The sequence below is a fragment of the Diaporthe batatas genome (assembly GCF_019321695.1).
Source record: "Diaporthe batatas strain CRI 302-4 chromosome Unknown Contig00007, whole genome shotgun sequence".
NCBI classification, from domain to species: Eukaryota; Fungi; Ascomycota; class Sordariomycetes; order Diaporthales; family Diaporthaceae; genus Diaporthe; species Diaporthe batatas.
Genome location: NW_025408554.1, coordinates 2,242,379 through 2,263,246, shown reverse-complemented (window position 1 = coordinate 2,263,246; position 20,868 = coordinate 2,242,379). Strand labels below are relative to the sequence as shown.

The 20,868-nt window shown below is 55.5% G+C and overlaps 8 protein-coding genes across 8 annotated transcripts; 4 read left to right on the top strand and 4 right to left on the bottom strand.

Moving 5' to 3' along the window:
* Positions 1 to 875: 875 nt before the first annotated feature.
* KVR01_006973 (uncharacterized protein) lies at positions 876 to 4,395 on the bottom strand. The gene is made up of 10 exons (XM_044792900.1): positions 4,118 to 4,395; positions 3,819 to 3,996; positions 3,582 to 3,747; positions 3,220 to 3,513; positions 2,706 to 3,164; positions 2,547 to 2,653; positions 2,447 to 2,489; positions 1,782 to 1,807; positions 1,680 to 1,714; positions 876 to 1,625 (listed from the first exon to the last, which is right to left on the bottom strand). The coding sequence occupies exons 1-10, from the start codon at positions 4,158 to 4,160 to the stop codon at positions 1,132 to 1,134; spliced, it is 1,845 nt and encodes a 614-aa protein (XP_044644404.1). The 5' UTR covers positions 4,161 to 4,395; the 3' UTR covers positions 876 to 1,131.
* A 521-nt stretch (positions 4,396 to 4,916) lies between these two features.
* KVR01_006890 (uncharacterized protein) lies at positions 4,917 to 8,670 on the bottom strand. Its single transcript, XM_044784310.1, has 6 exons — positions 8,060 to 8,670; positions 7,593 to 7,687; positions 6,717 to 7,445; positions 6,404 to 6,665; positions 5,788 to 6,340; positions 4,917 to 5,729 (listed from the first exon to the last, which is right to left on the bottom strand). Exons 1-6 carry the CDS (start codon positions 8,147 to 8,149, stop codon positions 5,302 to 5,304), a joined length of 2,157 nt encoding a protein of 718 aa, XP_044644321.1. The 5' UTR covers positions 8,150 to 8,670; the 3' UTR covers positions 4,917 to 5,301.
* Positions 8,671 to 9,155: 485 nt separating this feature from the next.
* Positions 9,156 to 9,809, top strand: KVR01_006707 (cyclin-dependent protein kinase regulatory subunit CKS1; the record flags this gene model as incomplete). Its single annotated transcript, XM_044793272.1, has 4 exons — positions 9,156 to 9,277; positions 9,344 to 9,488; positions 9,588 to 9,646; positions 9,776 to 9,809. The coding sequence occupies 4 exons, from the start codon at positions 9,156 to 9,158 to the stop codon at positions 9,807 to 9,809; spliced, it is 360 nt and encodes a 119-aa protein (XP_044644138.1).
* Positions 9,810 to 11,611: 1,802 nt separating this feature from the next.
* Positions 11,612 to 13,467, top strand: KVR01_006857 (ER oxidoreductin; the record flags this gene model as incomplete). Its single annotated transcript, XM_044785169.1, has 2 exons — positions 11,612 to 13,275; positions 13,329 to 13,467. The coding sequence occupies 2 exons, from the start codon at positions 11,612 to 11,614 to the stop codon at positions 13,465 to 13,467; spliced, it is 1,803 nt and encodes a 600-aa protein (XP_044644288.1).
* Positions 13,468 to 13,789: 322 nt separating this feature from the next.
* Positions 13,790 to 14,737, bottom strand: KVR01_006693 (uncharacterized protein; the record flags this gene model as incomplete). The annotated part of the gene is made up of 1 exon (XM_044789564.1): positions 13,790 to 14,737. The coding sequence occupies one exon, from the start codon at positions 14,735 to 14,737 to the stop codon at positions 13,790 to 13,792; it is 948 nt and encodes a 315-aa protein (XP_044644124.1).
* Positions 14,738 to 15,245: 508 nt separating this feature from the next.
* Positions 15,246 to 16,054, top strand: KVR01_006896 (uncharacterized protein; the record flags this gene model as incomplete). Its single annotated transcript, XM_044786496.1, has 2 exons — positions 15,246 to 15,671; positions 15,767 to 16,054. The coding sequence occupies 2 exons, from the start codon at positions 15,246 to 15,248 to the stop codon at positions 16,052 to 16,054; spliced, it is 714 nt and encodes a 237-aa protein (XP_044644327.1).
* A 1,093-nt stretch (positions 16,055 to 17,147) lies between these two features.
* KVR01_006927 (uncharacterized protein) lies at positions 17,148 to 18,466 on the top strand (the record flags this gene model as incomplete). The annotated part of the gene is made up of 3 exons (XM_044789671.1): positions 17,148 to 17,173; positions 17,228 to 17,393; positions 17,513 to 18,466. The coding sequence occupies 3 exons, from the start codon at positions 17,148 to 17,150 to the stop codon at positions 18,464 to 18,466; spliced, it is 1,146 nt and encodes a 381-aa protein (XP_044644358.1).
* A 142-nt stretch (positions 18,467 to 18,608) lies between these two features.
* Positions 18,609 to 20,587, bottom strand: KVR01_006607 (glycylpeptide N-tetradecanoyltransferase NMT1; the record flags this gene model as incomplete). The annotated part of the gene is made up of 4 exons (XM_044790709.1): positions 18,609 to 18,662; positions 18,697 to 19,086; positions 19,177 to 19,768; positions 19,860 to 20,587. The coding sequence occupies 4 exons, from the start codon at positions 20,585 to 20,587 to the stop codon at positions 18,609 to 18,611; spliced, it is 1,764 nt and encodes a 587-aa protein (XP_044644038.1).
* Between the last annotated feature and the right edge of the window lie 281 nt (positions 20,588 to 20,868).

Here is a 20,868-nt window from a genome sequence, read left to right as displayed (position 1 = left end):
ACTAAACGTTAAAAAGCTAGAAGTTTAAAGTATTAAAAGGTTAAAAAAAGTATTAAAGGGTTAAAAAGAGTATTAAAAGGTTAGAAAAAATATAATTTTTACTTTTACCTTTTTAACTTCTAACCTTCTAATATTTAATTAATATTTAAATACTTAGTTAATACTTAAATATATATAAATTAAATAGTAAAGATAAAAGTAAAGATAAAAATAAAAATAAAAGTAAAAAGTATTAAAAAAGTATTAAAAGTATATTAAAAAGTATATTAAAAAGATTTATATTAAAAGTATTAAAAATTAAAAAAGAAATTATATTATAAAGTTTTTAATATTAATTTAAAAGGTATTTATAAATATAAAAAGTTATTTTAAAAACTAATATTAAATAAATAATTAATTAAAATTAAATAAATAAATATAATTATTAAATAAGTAAATATTAACTTTATATATATATATATATTAATTTTTATTAATAAAATATTTATTTAATAATATTTAAAAATTTTAATTTTAAAAACTTATTTAAAAATAATTAATTAATTTATTATATTATTAAATTAAAATATAATTTTTATATTTAATAAATAAATTTTATTATATAAATTTATTTTTAATAATTAAAAATAAAAATAAAAATAAATATTTATAATTATATTTATAATTATATAAAAGTTTATTAAAATTTTAATTTTAATTTTAATTTTAAATATTAAAAATTTATATAAATTTATTTATTTATATTAAATTAAAATTAAATAAAAAAATAATAAAATAAATTAATAAAATAAAAATTAATTTAAAAATAATAATATTTATATATTATTATTATAATATATAAATATTTTTAATTAATAAACTTATTTTAATTTTTTAATTTAAATAATTTTAAATAAAATATTTAATAATCTTACCTATTATTATACTTACTTCTAAGTATAAATATATAAAAATTAAGAGGTATTTATAGTAAACTTTTCATTTTGTAGCTGTGTTGGACGTTTATCCTTGCCCTATCTTTGTTCACAGCAACACGAGACCCAACCTTGCCCTAACCTTGATCGTAGAAACGTGAGACCCAAACTGGGGAAAACCTTTTGTCATGATGGAACGCCACCCTCAACAACGCATCTAGCGAGCAGACATGGCCTTGGTCACCAGCCTCTTGAGAGCCAACTCCTTCTTCTTCAGATCCTCCGCAGTAGACTCCTCCACCTCCAGAGCGGACATGGCCTCCGACAGCGTCTGCTCGATCTTGTCCTTCTGCCCACGCTTGAGCTTCAGCGACAGGCTGGGGTCGGACACGATCTCCTCCACACGCGTGATGTAAGACTCGAGCTGCTGCTTGGCCTCGAACCGCTTGCTGAACGCCTCGTCGTTGCTCTTGAACTTCTCGGCCTCGCTGATCATGTTCTCAATCTCCGTGCTGGAAAGCTTGCCCACAGAGTTGGAGATCGTGATGTTGGCGCTGCGCCCAGACGTCTTCTCCGTCGCAGTCACCTTGAGGATGCCGTTCACGTCAACCTCAAACACAACCTCCAGAACCGGCTCGCCAGCCTTCATCGGCGGGATCGGCGCAAGCGTGAACTCGCCCAAGCTTGTGTTGTCCTCGCAGGAGACTCGCTCTATTTCTGAGTGTTAGAAGCGTTGCCAGAAGGAAGCAGAAGAAGGGGACTTGCCTCCTTGAAAGACAGGGAAATTCACAGTTTGTTGCCTGTGGAAGGTGTCAGTGATGTCGAAAATGATGAGAAGGGGTCAAGGGAGGCTCAGGGGAGACGAACATGTCCGACACAGTGGTAAATGTCCTCTAGAAAAATTTTACACGTTAGCTGGCGGTGGCGACGACGACGAGGTCGACGAGATCGATGACGGTGATGCACAGATGGAACCCGTGATGTTGAACAAAAGAAAAGGTTGAACAAATGAAACAGATGAGCAAGTGAGATCCGTGGTGGTGGACGACGACCATGGCAGAGCCGGGTAACAATGATGAGCAAATGATGTTCCGGAGGGCCGTGGACGCTGGACGCTGGACGATGGACACTGGACGCTGGACAGTCTGACAACCGGTGGCAGGACAACCTCATGACCGGTGATAGGACAACCGAACACTGGAGGTAGGATAACCTCACAACCGGACAACCTCACAACCGGTGGTAGGATAACCGGACACCGGACAACCTCACAATGGGATGTAGGACTGCCAGACGTGGGGTGACCGGACGCTAGGCGGCCTCCCAACCAGATGGATGACAACCGGACGCAGGATACTCTCCGGGTTGACAAATGCACTAACATGTGGAGTAATCAAAGGCCGGTGGGAATGTTTGTACTCCCTGTGGCAGGGCGGGCCACACAGGAGGCCCATACTTACCTTAGCTCATCACGGGGCGAGTACGACAGAAGGAAAAGAAGTTGGGAAGGGAAGAAAAAGCTGTGCACGAACCTTGCGAAGAGCGGGGACGGTAGTACCACGAGGAATGACAGGCCTGCACACCACAAATTAATATCGGCTCAATTGAAATGATGAATGCATTAAGACTCACGCAAAGATGCGACCCTCCATTTCGACACCCAGAGAGAGGGGGCAGACATCAAGGAGCAGGAGGTCCGAGGTGTCGGCGGAAGTGGCCTTGCCAGAGAGGATACCGGCCTGCACTCCATGTTAGCAACCGAAACACCAAAAAATTAAGCAAAAAACTCACCTGCACGGCAGCACCGTATGCGACGGCCTCGTCAGGGTTGATGGACTTCTCAAGCTTCTTGCCGTCAAAGTAGTCGGAGAGGAGCTTCTGGATCTTGGGGATACGGGTGGAGCCACCGACGAGGACGATCTCGTCGACGGCGGACTTCTCCAGAGCGGCATCCTTCAGAACCTGAGCGACGGGCTCAAGAGTACCAGCGAAGGCCTTGGCGTTCAGGTCCTCGAAACGGGCACGGGTAATCTGCATGTTGAAATCCTCTCCATCGAACAGGGAGTCAATCTCAATGGTGGCCTGAGCACCGCTGGACAGGGTACGCTTGGCACGCTCGCAAGCAGTCCGGAGACGACGGAGAGCACGGGCATCGCCGGAAAGATCCTTCTTGGTCTTGCGGCTGAACTCCTTCTTGCAGTGGTCGAGGAGGTTGGTGTCAAAGTCCTGACCACCCAAGTGGGTGTCACCCTGCTATGTGTCAGTCATCTATGCTCAAAGTCAATGAGAAAATAGGGAAACGCACCGCCGTAGCCTTGACCGTAAAAACGCCCCCTTGAATGTTCAGGAGGGACACATCGAAGGTACCGCCACCCAGATCGTAGATCAGGACGTTGCGCTCCTTGTTGGACTTGTTGGAGCCGAGACCGTAGGCAATGGCGGCCGCGGTGGGCTCGTTGATAATACGCAGGACGTTGAGGCCGGAGATGGAACCGGCGTCCTTGGTAGCCTGACGCTGGTTGTCGTTGAAGTAGGCGGGGACGGTGATGACGGCCTTCTCGACCTTCTTGCCCAGCTTGGTCTCGGCAATCTCCTTCATCTGTTGCACCAATGGACATCAGCATGGAAGGTTTCTCAGGGCGGTCCTGTGTTGCGGCGCGCGCATACCTTGACCAGGACCATGGCAGAGATCTCCTGGGGGGAGAACTGCTTGGTCTCGCCGAGGTACTCGACCTCGACCTTGGGGCTGCCGTTGTCATCAACGACCTTGAATGGCCATGACTCCTGGTCCTTCTTGACGGTGGGGTCATCGTAGCGGCGACCGATCAATCGCCTGAGGGCGAGGAGCAGGTCAGTAGTTGAGATGGTAGCTGCAGGGAAGGGGTCAGGGGGGAAGGGGCGTACTTGACGTCGAAGACGGTGTTGATGGGGTTCATGGCGGCCTGGTTCTTGGCAGCCTCACCGATTAACCGCTCCTCAGCCGTGAAAGACACGAATGAGGGCGTGGTGAAGGAGCCCTGCTCGTTGGCGATGATCTCGACATTGCTGCCCTCGTAGGTGGCCACGCAGGAGTAGGTGGTACCTGTTGTTGTTGGTTGCAAGTCAGTGGTCTGTCAATGAGGCTGTTGTATCGCATGGGGCCGCGGCTCCTCGCCCTCCGACCAGGACTGGTGCGCGGCAAAGGGGTGCTGGCTGGAACGTACCCAGATCAATGCCAATGGCACCGTCGTAAACTTCTTCCGCCATTTTGGATGAGAAGAATGTAAGTTGTCGGAGAGGGGAAAGGGGGAGGTTTGAGATGGACAACTGCACGAGACAGGGCAAGTTTTCAGAGGGCGGGATGATGGGTTTTGAAGCGGTCGAAAACGTGGGGCTGGCGGCAAAAGAGAGTGCGCAGGAAATTTTGAAAATTTTCAACTGGGTGCACGAGCCAAGGGGTCCTTCACTCCTCGCTACCTAGGTGGGTGCAGCTGGTTTGTCCCCGCTTATCTTATCAGTCGGTGGAGTCCAAAGTACGGGGACTATCATGGGTACGGAGTATGTATGGGTGGACCATGACCGGCCCGCCCGCCTACCTGCTTACCTTAGAGCTACCCTGCTGATTTGCCTGCCCCTCCCCTCCGTCTAAGACAGTCGGCCTGTCTGTTATGGTCGACCAACGCTGTTTTAGTAAACTGTGTACCTAGACTTGTCAGGGCTTGGACGGTCGATCCAGACTACTTGTTCCTGTACTGCTGAAGCTGCCACCACCGCCATGCAGCCATGCCGCCACACGTCCATATGTTGGTACTACGTCCATGCACGGACGGTACTACGATGCCTGGATGCCTGGCTACCTACACAGTGGCTACCTACACAGTAGCTATCACATAACACACCCAGACAACACCATACATACATGCATACAGCAAGCCGCTTACTATTTGCCATACAGTCGCCATGACACGAGATGCAGAGATCTACTGGTACGTACGGAGCACACCAAGGGTTTACAGATGAAGGTGACTTCAAACCCGCTCGAGGCGGCTTGATCTAGTATTACACGAATTTTACTATGTCCTGCTCTTTCCCACTGCAGGCATACACACACCTGTACAGCTCAAGCCAAGTCTCAGCCGCTCTTTTACTTCAGCCACCTCCATATCCCAGCGCTGCACAGCAGAATAATTTTGAGGGCGAGATTGAGCCTGGGCTCGTCCTGCCAAACCACGAATGACCGAGCCTCGTCGACCACGCCCCAAAAAGACCGCCCTGCACCTCTAGCATGCTGCGTCCCATCCCACCCGGCCTTGGGGCCTCCCCTGCCGGGCTGCCAGGCACACACGCCGTCTGCAGAAGGAATCACCTACCAGGCGCGCCGCCACGGGGCAGAAGAGAAGACAGGCTCCTAGTACTGCTTCATAACATTCGCAAGGATGGTAATCTTCTCAAGCACCGCGTCGGAGCCGTTGGCCACCTTTTGCCCTTTCGGCAGCGCAGCAATCATCTGCAGTACAATCGTGTTGACGCCTTGGTGGAGCTGTGCATCGTACAGCAGTTCTCCGCTCTGGAGGGTGTCGCGTGGTGTTGGCACCCCGCGGGCGAGGGTCTGTCCGTTGACAACCACGTACAGCTTGTACGGGCGGTGCTGCTGCTCGAGGGCTGGCGAGACCTGTGGCACTATCTGAAGTTTCCATTGGTTGGCCCCCAGATTGACTGTGAAAGACTGCTGCAGCAATTTCGGATGGGGGGGTACGTTGAACACGAATTGCTTCTCCGCGCCGTTGTCGGATGGTGTACGTAGACACAGGTTGGCCAGAATTGCGTCCGACAGACCTGTGATCGATTCGAGTAAGAAGGGGTGTTCGTTAGCTATCATGGGATACAGACTTACCGATACCTGTACACCGGAATGTGGAGTCGTACAGTGCGGCCGCCTGTTGATGTTGTTGTTGTTGATGGTGTTGTTGATGTTGTCCAGTAATGTGTCCGTTAGCGGCGCCGGGATGCGGCGCCGACTGGCCAAGGCCACTGGCTGGGGGGAGTATCACAGGCCGGAACGCACTGGAGCTGTAGCCGTTGTTCACAGGTGGCGCCACAGTCGGGGATGCCCTGTTGGAATCCTCGCGCTTCATCACCGCAGATGGTGTGCCGGGCCCAGCGACCTCGACGAGGTTCGCTGTCGTTGGGTGGACGGGGGCGGGCCTTGAGGTGTTTCCATTGACAGCACCCTCGCCCGGCCCCTGCGCCGGGCTAGGCTGAGACGCTTGTGGGGCTGGGGAGCCTTGCGAGCCCTCCCTGCCGCCGCCGACGTGGATGGTGATCCGTTTTGGACGCCCAGACTGGGCTTGTGGCGTCTGCGCTGAGGGCGCTCTCAAGATAATCTTGGGTTGCGGCGGCTCTTCCACACATGCCTTGGCTTCATTGAGTTGCTCGTAGAAGGCGTCCTGGGATATGTTAGAGCCGCGGACAGTGTGTAAGGGTGAGGCATGCGTGCTGTTCTGGCTTACTTTTAGCTCCTTCGCCAGCTCGAATATCTCACTCCCCTCCTCGTTGTAGTAGAACGCGTTGTCCCAGAGAAGGCTCGCCTTTTCTTCCAGAGCGGCCCAGCTCTTGAACTCACTGACCCCTGTTGCTCCAGCTCTGCCAACCATGCCCTTGATGGCCCGCCAGAGCTTCTTTAATGACATGGGCTCGTCGATGAGTTGGTAGTAGTCTTTCAACGACTTGGGGGGCAAGTTGATAAAGGGCTCAAAGTATGGCCATTCATCACTGTTCTGTCAGCCAAACAATGCTTTTACCTGCGCGGGTTCTATGACGTACCCTTCTTCCTGGCGCGTCGACAACTCGTCCACCAGCTTCTCCTGAGCCTGCTGGAAGTTGAGACCTTGGTAGGGCACCTCTGAGAACTGTGCGGCGCCCTTGTTGTCGCTTGTCGACCGCGCGTCTGGGGTGCCCTCGGTCCCGCTCGACCGCGCACCACGTCTCTTCAGCACTATGCGAGTGTTGGATCCACGGCTGACGTCTGCGTCACCCTCGGCTCCGTCGGCGTCGTCGGCGTCGGCGTCGGCGTCGGCGTCGGCATCGGGCATATCCTCATCCTCGCCCTCGGCATCCTCCTCGTCGGCGGGGCGCTGGGGTTGCGGGGGCCGCAAGGGTCGAGGGGCCTCGTCGCTGGCTGCCAGTTCTGACGGCATGTCCTCTGCGGCAATCTCGGCGTCGATGTCCCAGTCTGGAGGGGTTGCAGCCGGGGTCGCGGCATAGTTTGGTATCTTCTTGTACGCCGGGTTCGTCTTGACCATGTAGTTGCTGGTGGCTTTCCTGACGCGCTCGGCGTCCTCGTACGTCTGAGAGCCACGCGAGTAGAATTCCTTTGCGTTATTGACCATGCGCTTCATCCAGCTTTCCAACTGGGTCATGCTCGCCAGCTCATGTCGGTACAGCCTGCGCTCAATGACCCGGAGAGATACTGGCATGTGAATCCTCCGGTAGTAGTCCTCATTGCCCTCCCTAGGCAGGAGCTTCTCGAAGTACCCCGCGACTCCTCGTCCACTGTTGCGAGGTCAGAATGTCAGAACCAAGACGGACAATGCACAATTGAGGCGCGCGTATCATGGGGTGCAACGGCGAGTCATGATGCGGCAGGTCGCGCGCGCCGCCCTGGCCGCAGTGCATGGCAAGTGTGGGATTCCAACGTACTGCTTGTCGGCCGTCTTCCGTATTGCTTCGAGAAAAGCCAGGCCGTACGCTGTGGTGGACTCGGGGGATTCATGCTTTGCCAGGTCTGGGAAGTCCTGTTTTGGGTGTCACCGTGGTTAGCCGCAACTTCGTGGATGCGTCTTCAACCTGCATGCGGTGCGAGAGAGTCGCGATGGTAACGATGCACGCCACGTTGGGCAGGGGCAAGGCAGAGGCAGATGGCATGCAAAAGGAAGCCCACGCGCCCGCCCTTGGGGTGGACGGACGGAGCCGGGCAGCAAGAGTGGCGGTCCAAGGCGCGTAAATGGGCCGCAAGGTACCTGCGCTGTCCCCAAGACGCATGCGTGAGCGACATGGGGATTCCGGTCCGGCGGCCTTGACAGACGGCGGTGGACCACGGCGTGGACCACCCGAGAGACAGAACCAATGGTAACCGCACACAAAGGGCAGGACAGGACCAGACTCACCGAAGGTAACTTGCGCCTCTTGGCTGCGGGCTCACCTCCGTCGGCGCCGCCTCCTCGGCCAGCCGCGCTCGCCTTGCGCTTGTTCTCCATAGCAGGAGACTGCAACGATGTCGGCAGTTGTTGTTGTTGTTGGTGGGGGAGGGGGCCGTCCGGATGACTGCTCTCAAGTGTCGATGGGTTACAGGACCAAGATCTGGCGGAACATAATATTGCTCGAGGCGTTGTCGGGGGGGGGGCGGTTTCCTGTCACGTCGCGCTGTTGGGAATCTCAGAGAGTGCAGCGTAACAGAAGCGCACGGCGGCGCCGCAGACTTGCAGAGCGGCCTGCCCAAGCCTGTTGCTCGCCTTCAGTGCCTAGCAGACGCGACGGCAATAACCCGGGGGGGCCTCCTCTGAGGCGAAGGACCGTACTGCTGTAGGAAGACGTGGCTACCCTTGTACGCGACCTGCAACTCGAACAAGCGTCCAACGTCGACCGAAGGGCCTGCAGAACGTGAGGAAAATGCACCGTTCCCAACCAAAGTGACTCGACGTATGGGCGTCTTTCTTTCTTCAAGTCAAATGAGCAGGCGCGCGACTAGGCCCGTCGAGCGGCTCCTCAGCTGCAAGGGAGCTCCCAGGGTCAGGTGACCTTGGAGGGAATCGGGGGGGGGGGGTTGGGTTTAAAGTCAGCCTTTGAACGCTTGGACCAGGACTTACTTTGCTAGCAGTCTCCAGGGTTTGTGTCTACCTAGGTACCTAAGTACCTAGGTACCTAGGTGCCCAGGTGCCCAGGTGGGTAGGAAGATATTAGATACCAGGGGAATGTGCAAGGGCAGACGAGGAGAGAGACAGTGCGCTCAGACACCCAATGCAACTGCCCACCCCCTGGCCCTCCCTGCTTTTCCCCTCCACATGCGAACAGTAGCACCCGGGAGTAAACAGAAGCGTCATCTCCTTCCCTCTACCCATCTCACCCGCGCATCCCCGCGCCAAGCTGCCGAACCAACGCCGTGTGTCTTTTTTTGCGCTCGCGACCACCACGAGGACCCCCCGTCCGCCTTCGCGCTCTCCTCCACCGACCGGGCTCGCTCTGCATCACAGCAAGGCCGGCACAATGGCATCCGGCTACGACATGGGCATCGACACGTCGCGTCGCAATGTCAAGCCGCGTCCTCTGACAGACAACGAGCGGGCGCGCCTGGAGGAGTTCCTTGAGTCGATCCACTACTCGTCCCGGTCAGTCATTCTTGCTACCAGCGCCGCCTTGTTGCCGTCCCCACTGACAACATGCCCCTTCCCCAGGTACTCGGACAGCGAATTCGAATACCGACATGTGCAGCTTCCAAAGGCCATGTTGAAGGCCATACCAAAGGAGTACCACGACTCCTCAAAGGGGACCCTGAAGCTGCTCTGGGAGGACGAGTGGCGGTCAATGGGCATCACTCAGGTATGCGACGCGTTAAAACGCGCCCAGCCGCACGTAACAGTGGGGACGCGACCACGTATGGGACATGGCTAACTCGCCTCTTTTGCCCCCATCTCGCAGAGTTTGGGCTGGGAGCACTACGAAGTTCACGAACCAGAGCCGCACATCCTGCTCTTCAAGTACGTCTGGCTCGGGGCATTCCCCCGGCGCGCCCTTCTCGCTCACCCTCCTCGGCGGAAACTCCTACCATTGCGCCCATGTGCGTCTGGTCCTGGTTCTTGCGCGCAGGCAGCTAACCTGTGCAATAGACGACCGCTCAACTACCAACCACCTGCACAATGAGGGGTAGTATGGGCCCGGTGGTTACAGCGCTTCGACGACACGTGTATCTTATCTCGCATTCTACAACTGCATAGCGATGGCCTGGCTCGGGACTTCCGGCCTGATGACTGCACTCTACCCTTTTGCCGATAGTCATGGACATTTTTGAACAACAGCAACAATCACAACATCGGTCTCCCACCCAACCGGTCCTTCATATCTGGTAGGTGGATCTGTCATCCTCGGCAACCCCGGATTTTTTCTCGGCTAGGCGTTCTCCTGGCATGGTGTACTGTGTGATAGTTTCTGCTTTGGGGGTTCTGGATCTTGCCTGGGAGGGTTTGGGTTCTTTTGTCTGCCTTCCTAGGCACCTACCTTATGGGCCGGCCTCTCTGGCGGTAGAGCTGGGGGAAGGGGCGGCGTATTTGGCCACGGTCTGTTGCGGTCCGTGTGGTCGCCGGAGTACATCGATTCCAGGCACGTGGAAAGGCTAGGGATCAGTAGTCAACTCCCAGAGACAGACAACGAATGAGAAGGACAGGGTTTCCAAGGCCTCACAGAGGGGTTTCTACCTTTGGCTTGGGTCTGGTGTGGTTGTGATTTCTAGGACTCGGCGGGCGGCCACTTGCGGCATCATCCCTCAACGTTCGCTTGTTCGCTTGTTCGCTTGTTCGCCTGTGCATGGCCGGATACCCCGGGGGCGAATGATTGCTGTTCCCAGAGGCGCCTCAGGGTGTCCTGCGATATCCCAAGGCTGCCTCGTTCAGCAGACGGGTCTCCAGCAGTGGCAGACTTGGCAGAATCATCTGCAGTCCTAATAAGCACGGCTTCACAATTGGCCGTTGGCGTATGCTCAGCTCATCCTGGAAGGGAGGGGGCTTCTGAGACTTCCTTGTAATGGGGAACCTTTTCGGTTGAATTTTGTCACGGATGCCCCTCAAAATACCTAGCACATGACGATGAATACCTACCCACCTCGGGCACCCAGGTGCATGGGAGGTAGATTAGTGTCTGGGACAGTGATACGAGGGTACATGGGCTGAGCCCGCTGCCGGACCCCCCCCCCCCACCTGCATCCTAAATAAAGTGGCGGACCCGTTGACTGCTAGCGCTGCAGCATGCGCCGTGCTCCAGGGGGCGGGTGAGTCCGCTTGGGCACAGCGGTCTTGGCCAGTGAATCTGACAACAACAGCGCGACATCATCCCACTTCGCATTTGGACACATTGTCATTTCATCCGGGACGTTGCGGTTATTAATAAAGCATACAGGCGCCTCCTGAGCTGTGGTTTCTTTATTCCTTTGGCTGGAAAAGGGCCCCCCGTCTTACTGCACTTCATCCTGAAATACAGACGTGTCCCTCCTGACGAGTTTGTGTTTGTGCGCGCGCTTTGTTGTTACTCTTCTATTCATGAACATATTCGGAGGCTTTATAATCACCACCTGCACCTGTACTTGCACCCTACCAGCCCAGCCAGGCGTCATCCAGCAGAGGTCGTAACTGTGCCGCAACCCGTCCGAGAAACACAGAAGTATAGACTCTGTGAGGACTCATTGCAGAGTCCACGGTCCAACGACGGCATACCTGCAACCTTTTCACGGCCCTTGGCCGATGGCCAACGTCCCATAGCCCACCTCCTGCAGCCGGCAGCCCGACCACCTGTAGCAACCCGAAACGAAACGCGAAACCAACAACCTGGGAGCCATCCGACCCCCATCGTTTTTACCACGACACCTACATCCATCATGAGAGCTGCTCGGCCCTTTTATCTCTCTCTCTTTGCTTTATGGGGCCCGGTTGCTCACTGCCAGAGCCAAGGGCAAGATGACTGTGCAGTATGCATATCTACCACTCTTGGCCTGCTGGCTGGTCTCAGCAGCGTCTCCAACATATCGATTAGTAATCTCTAATGCTTCCCAACCTCCCCAGATATCACCCAAGACCATCGTCTCCGACGCCTGCGCGTCGTATTCCACGCTTGAGGACCTGAACCGCAGGGTCAAACCAGCTGTTGAGGACCTGACCCACTCGACCGACTTCTTCTCCCATTACCGACTCAACCTCTTCCACAAGACATGCCCGTTCTGGAACGACGAGGACGGCATGTGCGGCAACATCGCCTGTGCCGTGCAGACTCTTGACAACGAGGAGGACATACCCGAGGTGTGGCGGGCCCACGAGCTCGGCAAGCTGGAAGGGCCCCTGGCGAAACACCCAGGCAGGACCATACAGCGGGAGCGCCCTGAACGACCGCTCCAGGGCAAGCTCGGCGAGGATGTTGGGGAGAGCTGTGTGGTTGAGTACGACGACGAGTGCGACGAGCGCGACTACTGTGTTCCCGAGGACGAATCCGCCTCGTCAAAGGGCGACTACGTCTCACTGCTCCAGAATCCGGAGAGGTTCACTGGCTACGCGGGCATGGGCGCGCAACAGGTCTGGAACGCCATCTACCGCGAAAACTGCTTCCAGAGGAGCTCATTCCCTCACACTGCTGCGCTAGGCCAGTCCTCGCCAGCACACGGCCCAGCTGCGCTGGACTTCAGGCAGGTCATGGAGGCCGCCGGCCGCCAACAGCTGCTCGAGGAACACCGCGAGCAGAGACCCAACACGCCCTTTGTTGCGAACACGGGCCTTGAAGCGGAGGACGAGTGTGTCGAGAAGCGGGTCTTCTACCGGGTCGTGTCTGGGATGCACACCAGCATCAGCACGCACCTTTGCTGGGATTGGATGAATCAGACCACAGGCCAGTGGCAGCCCAATCTGCAATGTTACCTGCACCGGCTTCACAAGTTCCCCGAGCGCATCAGCAACCTGTACTTCAACTACGCCCTGCTCACCCGCGCGATTGCGAAGCTGGGCCCTCACCTCCAGGACTACACCTTCTGCACTGGCGACCCGGACCAGGACGCGACAACAAAAAGTAAGGTCCTCGCGGTGACGCAGGCTTCCTCGTCCGTCCCTGAGATCTTTGACGAGAGCCTGATGTTCAAGAATGGCGAGGGCCCTTCTCTCAAGGAGGATTTCAAGAACCGGTTCCGCAACGTGAGCCGCCTGATGGACTGCGTCGGGTGCGACAAGTGCCGGCTTTGGGGCAAGCTGCAGACAGCGGGATACGGCACGGCGCTGAAGGTTCTCTTCGAATTCGACAACGACAGCGAAGACATACCCATCCTTAAGCGGACCGAGCTGGTGGCGCTGTTCAACACGTACGCGCGACTGACCTCGAGTTTGGATTCAATACAACGGTTTAGATCGATGGCTGCACAACTGGAGGCGAAGGAGGCAGAGGTACCCGAGAGGGACGCTGGCGGTGGCCACGTTACAGTCCCGGACCGGGCGAAGAAGCCGCGTCATGTGATAGTCGAGAAGACGGACAGGGAAGAGAAGCGGTCACCTGGGCTGGGCACTGTGCTCCACGAGGAGCTCGACGGCGTGAAACAGGCGTTCGGGTCAATTTTCAGGAGCTGGGCGGAGCTGCCAGCGTTGATGTAAGTGACCGGCTCGCGGTCGAGGCTCGGAGCCTGTGCTGACCACGAAGCAGATGGCTATTCGTAAAACAGGAGGCCCGGTACCTGTGGCAGAACTACATCGGCCTTCCTGTCACACCGCGTCGCTGGAAGCTTGCTTGGAGGGAGGCGGGTGGGCCCTCGATAGACTGGCGGGAAGCGGACGAGTTGTAGGACGGGGCCGGGGAAGCCCAAGGAGATGATCTCATCTGGAGAGTCTGTCCGGTGTAGGGACGCCCAGGAGGATGACGCCCAGCAGTAGCAGAAGTAGGAGAAGGCACAGCATGGCCAGCTGCAGATTGCGTGCAAACAACCTCGATGCGCTGCATTGTGCCACGCGGGCGGTGGGTCGGGTGGGCGGAGGCAGGCAGGCAGGCAGTAGTGAGTTGATGCGGCAATATACCTGTCACCAGGAAGTAGGATGCCGTCGCAGGAATGTGTATGGGCTCGGGTTGTGACACTGTGAAGACACACACACGGGGCGTGGTGAATCCGCTCAGATACAGAAAAGCCCCCCGCCACTACCACTCCCGCCCCCACTCCCGCTCCCGCGGCCGCCCGTGCTCGCAGGTTCTCGCAGGGCAACGTTGTTTACAATGTTCCCGATCTTGACCTTGACGCCGTCGACCGGGATGCTGATCTGCGAAAGGATGGCGTGGCGGAACTCGGGGCGCGAGAAGACGTCGGCGGTCCTCCGGGTCAGCTCAGGCGTCGGGGCGGCAAACGACCAGGCGATGGAAACGTGGAAGGCATCGGCGGGTGGGTTGCTTGGGCCGTGGGCGGAAGCCCGGGGGGCGTAGAGCTCCGGCTGGCCGTAGGATGCGACGAGGCGATTGTAGGTGCACAGCAGGGCGGATAGCTCGCGGTTGGACCCGCCCGGGCCGCGCACGCGCAGGACAAGAAAGGAGCGCTCCGAGTCCGGGCTGCGGTGCCAAGCCAGGTCGTAACAGACCAGGGCAAAGGCGGGCACGTTGGACCGCGGGGTGTCTCGGACGAGGCGGTCGAGGAAGGGGTCCCTGTCGAGTGTGGGCAGGACGAAGGGGCGGGACAGGCTGACGTGCAGGGGCAAGGGGGCGCCGAGCTCCGAGGTCAGGAGGCCGGCCAGGCCGTGTCGGGGGAGCAGGTGGGCAAGCTCCCGGGCGAGGGCGTCGAGGAGCGACTGCAGGAGCTGGTGCTGTGAGGAGGAGGGGTGCCACTCAAGGTAGATGTGGCTGGGCCAGCTGCCGTCCTTGTGGGGGATGGTGCGCCTCCTGCCCTGGTGCAGGCTGGGCAGGTCCGCGGTTGCGGCTCGCACGGTGGAGGCGTACAGATCGTGGAACTCGGGAGGCAAGGGCGGCAGGGCTGTTGCCTGGTGTCCCGGTTCAGACTCGGACTCGGGGCCAGACTCGGGGCCAGACTCGGGGCCAGAGCCCGAGTCGGAGGACGGGTAGTCGACCAATGCCATGGCTGTCAGGGTCACGGCCACGGCCTGTCGGAGCTGCGTACACTCAAGTAGGTATGTAGTATGGGGACGAAGCAGGATGAGCCCAGCCCTGTCGGTGGGGCAGCGGGGCCAGCCCAGCACATGTGCAGCTGCCTACTGTGGGTACCTAGGTACCTGGGCACCTGGGCACCTGGGCACCTGGGCACCTGGGCCATGACGTCGGGCTCGTACTCGATCGACCCTGGCTGGGCCCTGGAACGGCAGGCTCGGGTTCACAGGCCTGGGTGCCAGCGACTTCTCTAAGTTCTAGGTTCCAGGTTGCGTCACTGCCTCACAGCCAGCCTGGGCAACTAGGAATTACGCAATGCCCTGCCACGCCTACTGTGTAGACGACAACCTTGGAGGTTATAACACTTGGCCGTGGCGCACCTCCCCTCTGTCCCGCCTCGCCCGTCTTGCCTTGCCAGTGCAATCCTCACACCTCCAACCACAGTAAACCGCCCTGTTGCGAGAGCTCCACCTGCCCAAGATGTCTATGCGAGACCCTCCGCCCTCCTACGACGGTGGTTTGCGCCGCTCAAAGTCGGACCGCGCCCATCGCCGCCCGAAACCCAGAAAGTACGTCGCGGACACCATTGACAGGCTGGACACCAGCCCTTTCGGCGGGCCCTACCACCATGGCGGGCCCTACGATGCCACCATGAAATCCTTCAACCTCAACTCCAAATTCTCCCCTGTCGCTGCAGTCCGCGAGAGCAACCGCGCGGCCTGGAAGGCTACCCCTCGCGAGGCAAAGCTCGACGCGCTTCTCAGAGGCAGGCCGCTCGACGCCACCGCCAGTGTCCCCCCCGGCGAGCGTGCCCTCAACGGTGAGCTCATGGACTACGAGTATAGCACCGACATGCTCAGGGACCCCCTTGCCGGCGGTGGCCCCTACAGGCGGTGGCCCGGAGTGGTAAGCCCGGCCTTCTCCTTCACCACCCCCATGCCTGCAGGCCCCGCGCAGGCGCCGTGTGAAGTTCTCCGTGCATGTGCTGATGCGGAACCCAGGAATACCACCCGGACGACCTCAAGGGGAAGGGGGAGCCCGGCTTCACCTTGGACCGGGAACGGCGGGCCAAGGAGGCTATCTCACGGTCTCAGTCCGTCCGTGAGAGGCCGGGTGAGTATGAGTTGGTTCCCCAGCGGCCTCATGGTGGCAGCGACATGTCAAAGGAATCCGGGCAGCCTGCCATCTTGGTTCGGCAGCGGAGCAGCAGTGCTTCTGCTAGTTCAAGCCGCCCGAGGGACTTCGTCGACGGTTTGAAGAGAAGGGTCGGCAGTCTGCGGCGCAGGTAATAGTTCCACCGGGCTAAAACGGGTCTTATTACTTGTCCACCCTCTTCTCCCTCGGTGGCATCAGGATATGCTGCAATGCTCACAAAAGCGGGCCGTCCGTGGCGGGCCGTCCGTGCCATCGGATCGTTGTTGTGATCATGGTCAAGAGCCTTGAATGAACCTGCGCGCCTGTGAAGTAAGACACCTTAGGAAGCGAGGCGTGCACGGGTGCTCACCGCTCTGCACGCACTTCTACATGCAGCGCTGCGGCTGAAGGGGAGTTCCGCCGTCATGGCACACGGCAACCTGGAGTAGATCGAGATATTGGTGTCTGTCCCTTCTTTGGAACCCAGTCTGGCGTGAGCAGTTCAGGGCCTCTGTGGCTTAGGTTCCCCATCGACCGAAACCTAGCAAAGCACACTTCCGCGGGTGGTACATACGGGTTTCATGCTGCCGGGTTGAGGCAGGAATACCTTTACAGAGCGTGAGTTCATGACTACACGGTATCGACCACACCAGTTGTGGAAGTCACGGCCTAAGAAACACACGTGGGCCTCAGCTAGCACGGACCAGGGTAGCAAATGTCCAAATATTTAAATACCTTATATCTATCTTACTGTTTACTATAGCAGCTTTTGTAGAGTATATAAAGAACTTCCTTTAATTAAATAATTTAATAATTTATAAAATAAAAAAAGTTTCTTTTTATTTTTTATAAAAAAGTTTAAAATATAAATTAATTAATTAACTTAATAAATCATTAACTTAAAACTTTATTATATATTAATATATTTATACACACACACACACATATATATATATATATATATAGTAGAGGTAGGACTTATTATAACTTTATACCGTTATACCTAGCTAGAGCCTAGGCCAACAGCTGACGTCATCCTAACTGTGCCTTAGTGACGGTACGGTACTTGTAACTGCTAGGGAATGGCCAATCGCCAGATTGGTTATTATGGCCTTTTGGTCAGGCGGCAGAGCATGCGACCTAGCAGTCACGCACCCATTGCAGCCTTCACTTTTTCTGACCTGCGACCACATCAACTGTAAATTGTTCATATAAACCACTGACGACTCGACTGACCATAGATAAATCATGGCGGCGCCAGGGGAAGAGCTGTGGTGAGCTTCTATTTCTTCGCGCAAACCCTCACGTAACTGAGATGAGCCCCATAGGTCCCAGCTTCCCCTTGTCTCCGATGTCATGAAGCATCCTGCCTTTCCCACGGCGACCTGGCACCTGGAACCCACGCGCGCCGGGCTGCTGTCAGTGGCAGAAGGCCGCGGTGGTCCTTTGAAAGTATCATGGGCGATCCATGGCCATGGGGCCGTCAAGCTAGTTGTATGTGCACACCCGACGCCCAAGATCAGCCCACTCCGTCCTTCAAATGTTCCCTCACCCTGAGAGTCTCCCCAACCACCCGTGGGCATTACGAAATGCTGAAAGCTGCCCGTCCGTAGTTCTTGATGGGCCTGGGCTCATTCCAGTCGGCCTGGCAGCGACAGACCCTGTACTTCGGTCACGAACACGGCGACAAGTACTCTGTGCTTACAATCGACAATCGCGGCATGGGCGGCTCTGATAAACCTCTAATGCGCTATTCAACCAGCGAGATGGCAAAGGATGCTATTGAAGTCCTGGAGCATAACGGCTGGCTCCCACCCGGCGTGCTCTCCCCTCAGTCACGGCACACCCAGCCTCCGCCGGAGCGGACACTACATGTGCTGGGAATCTCCATGGGTGGCATGATCGCACAAGAGGTTGCATGCCTTGTGCCCGAGCATATCAGAACGCTGAATCTGCTGTGTACTGCTGCGGCGATCGAAAACACCACCACTTTCTGGGAGAACATGGTACAGCGCGCGCAAATGTTGGTTCCGAAGAGTCTGGAAGCCAGTGTCAGGAGTAGCGCAGCAAATATGTTTCCACTACCCTACCTAATGGGGACGGACGACATTCACTTGCCCGATCCCAGCGTAACGCCAAAGGTTCTGCCTCCCGGCGGCAAAGGTGGCCAAGGCGAGTATTTGCATTTTACCACCAATTACGAGAGGTTCGTGGCAGGGGAGATGCACAAGCGCCTTGACACCGAGGGTTTCACTACAAAGGGGTTCCTCCTCCAGCTCATTGCCGCAGGTTGGCACCATAAGAGCAGGGAACAGCTCAGGCAGATGGCCGACAAGGTTGGGCGTGGCCGAATTCTAGTCCTTCACGGAGAGGCCGACAGGATGATCTCCATCCCCCACGGGAGAAAGCTGCTAGAATTTCTCGGGGGAGAAGCGGGACCCGGGCTGATGGGTGTCTTCGTTCCACACATGGGGCATGTACCCCCTTTGCAGCGCACCGACTGGTTCCATGAGCTCATTGAAGAGAGGATACGGAAGGGCGAGGGGCTAGATCGGCCAGGCGAATAGGCTGAGGCGAGGCGCCGCCGTACAAACCAGTCCATCTTCTGTCAGCTATTCATGACAAAGCACATTATACATTGTGCGCCATCGCACATGTGCTCACTGGACTAGCACATTAGTCTGATGGATATTTCATTCGCGGGTCCTGTCAATGCTCTACGCCTGCCTGGTACGTGTGAACGTAGCAGTTTGGGCCTGCCCGCTGCCTCTTCTTGGCCCCCATCTCAGAGCATCACGAAGCCCACTCCGCTGAGATGGTCCTCGTCTGCCCTGTTCTGGTTATCGATGCCACCGGCAATGGGCTTCGCGCGGTAATTGAACAGATAGTAATGCAGTTGCCCGTCGCCTGGGCCAAACTTCTGCTGTTCGAGGAACAGCGTATTGTCCATTAGCGACAGCGCGTTGAACACGTCGAACTTCGCCCTCTTGGCAAGGATCAATGCGTCATGGATAAGCTCGTTCAAACGCTCCTTCGTGGCGGCTTTGTTGAAGGGCGCAGTAAGGCCAACTTCGGTACCGTAGTAGAAGAGGTAAGCCACCCGCACCACTTTGTGCCGTGGGTTGTTGATGACTGTGGACTCTAGGTTGTAGAAGGAGAAGAAGTCCGTGATCTTGTGGTTCTCGTCCTGCAAGATGCAATCAGCAAAGGAACAAGATAGGGTAATTTCGAACCGGTGAGTGAGCATGTGTGTGTGCGCGCGCGTGTGATGGCTTACCTCGACCACATATGACCAGACAACCTGCTCATCGCCTTCAGCCCTTGGCTGCAGAAGCCAGTGCGCCACTTCACTCTCATCCCATTCAGGGGCCATATCGAAACGATCAACGTAGTTTTTCATCAACTTGTGCACCGCGGGGACGTCTTCTTTTGTCATCTCTCGCAGGCCTTTGGTGGCTGTCTTTTCGGGCAAAGTGTACTTGCGGATCTGCCACTCGGGCTTGCTGTTTGGTGGGAGTGGGCTGAACCCAATGTCGTAAAGCTTCTTCCAATCCAGCGCCCGGTGGTAGTACCGACAGGTGCTGACGGGCTTGGGAAGCACAATGCCAGCGGTGTACACGCCCTGCCATATCTCCTGCAGGTTAGAGCGACGCGTGACCTCCTTGATGAGGATTGGCGTGAGGCGCTTGTTGCGGAGCTTCTTATGCACGCAGAGAAAGTTGACTTCAGAGGTACGGATGATGTTCTTTCTTAGGCGCAGATTGACGGGCACGGCGGATATGAAGGCAACGAGGGGCTTCTTGGTGGGCAGGCGGCAGTCGCGGATGCCGACGTGCCACTCTGGGGACCAGCCTGGGGACATGAGGGCCCTGTAGTTGGTTGGAAAGCGATCAGCGCTGGTGCTCTTGCTCGCTTAAGCTCGTGTAGCTGGCGAGTGGCTCGGGGCTGCCCACAACTTACCACTTGAGGATTGCAGTTCCGTAGTTGAAACGGAACATGGACTCGTCGTCCTCGACGTAGTGGCCGTTCAGTAGCTGGTAGACCTCCTTGATCTCGTCGTCCTTTGTCAGGTCCATGGTGACCCACTCGAAGCCCTCGATCCCAAGCTTAGGTGCTTCCTTGGGGACGTCATCAACGGTCTGTATCTTAAGAGGCCCTTCCTCGAAGTCCTTGGGCATCTCCTCGTCGAAGCGGGGCACGGGCTGTGTTTTCCAGAACTTGTAGCTTGCCATGTCCTTTGCGTTCTTGCCGCTCAGAGCCAGGCCGGTCATGACCTCGTCGAGGGAAAGCTTCTTGAAGGCCTCTGCAGCCTTTGCGGAATCGCCGTTGTAATCTTTGAGAAGCGCCGGGTTCCGCGAGATCAAGTCCTGGAGGTCGTGCTGGGGCAGCTTGTCGAGCACGGATTTCACCTGGGCCATCTGGTCGTCTGGCTTTCCGGTCAGGGCTGCCTTGACCTTCTTCCTTTTCGACTTCTTCTTCTTCTTGCCCGATGACCCGGCCTCTCCTCCATCCTTGCCGTTCGTTTCGACATCGTCTACCTCGTGATCATCGTTGTCGTCGTCGTCGGGAACGTCCGCAACCTCCTCATCTGCACCAGCTACGGCAGGTCGCTTGCCCTTGTCCAGCCCCGTTGCATTTTCTGCTGATGCACTGCCTGCACCGGCCTCCTTGGACTCTGTGCCTGTCATGTTTCCCCGGTGTAATAAGGCACTGGTGCACCTATTCGCGGTGTGGTGGTTTGGAGAAGCTGCGAGGTGAAAGCCTTGGGCTTACTTGGGGTAGACGTGGAGAGGCCAGCCGGACAAGGAAGCAAGCAGGCAAGCAAGCAAGCAGTCGCGCAATCGTGAGAGGGGCTCGTGTGGGGCGAGTTAGCTAGAGACCCACCATAGCACTCGCCATAGGGTCTATAATTACAGTCTCTAGACCATCTCTTTAGCTCTAAAAAATACCTTACATAGTCTCTGATACC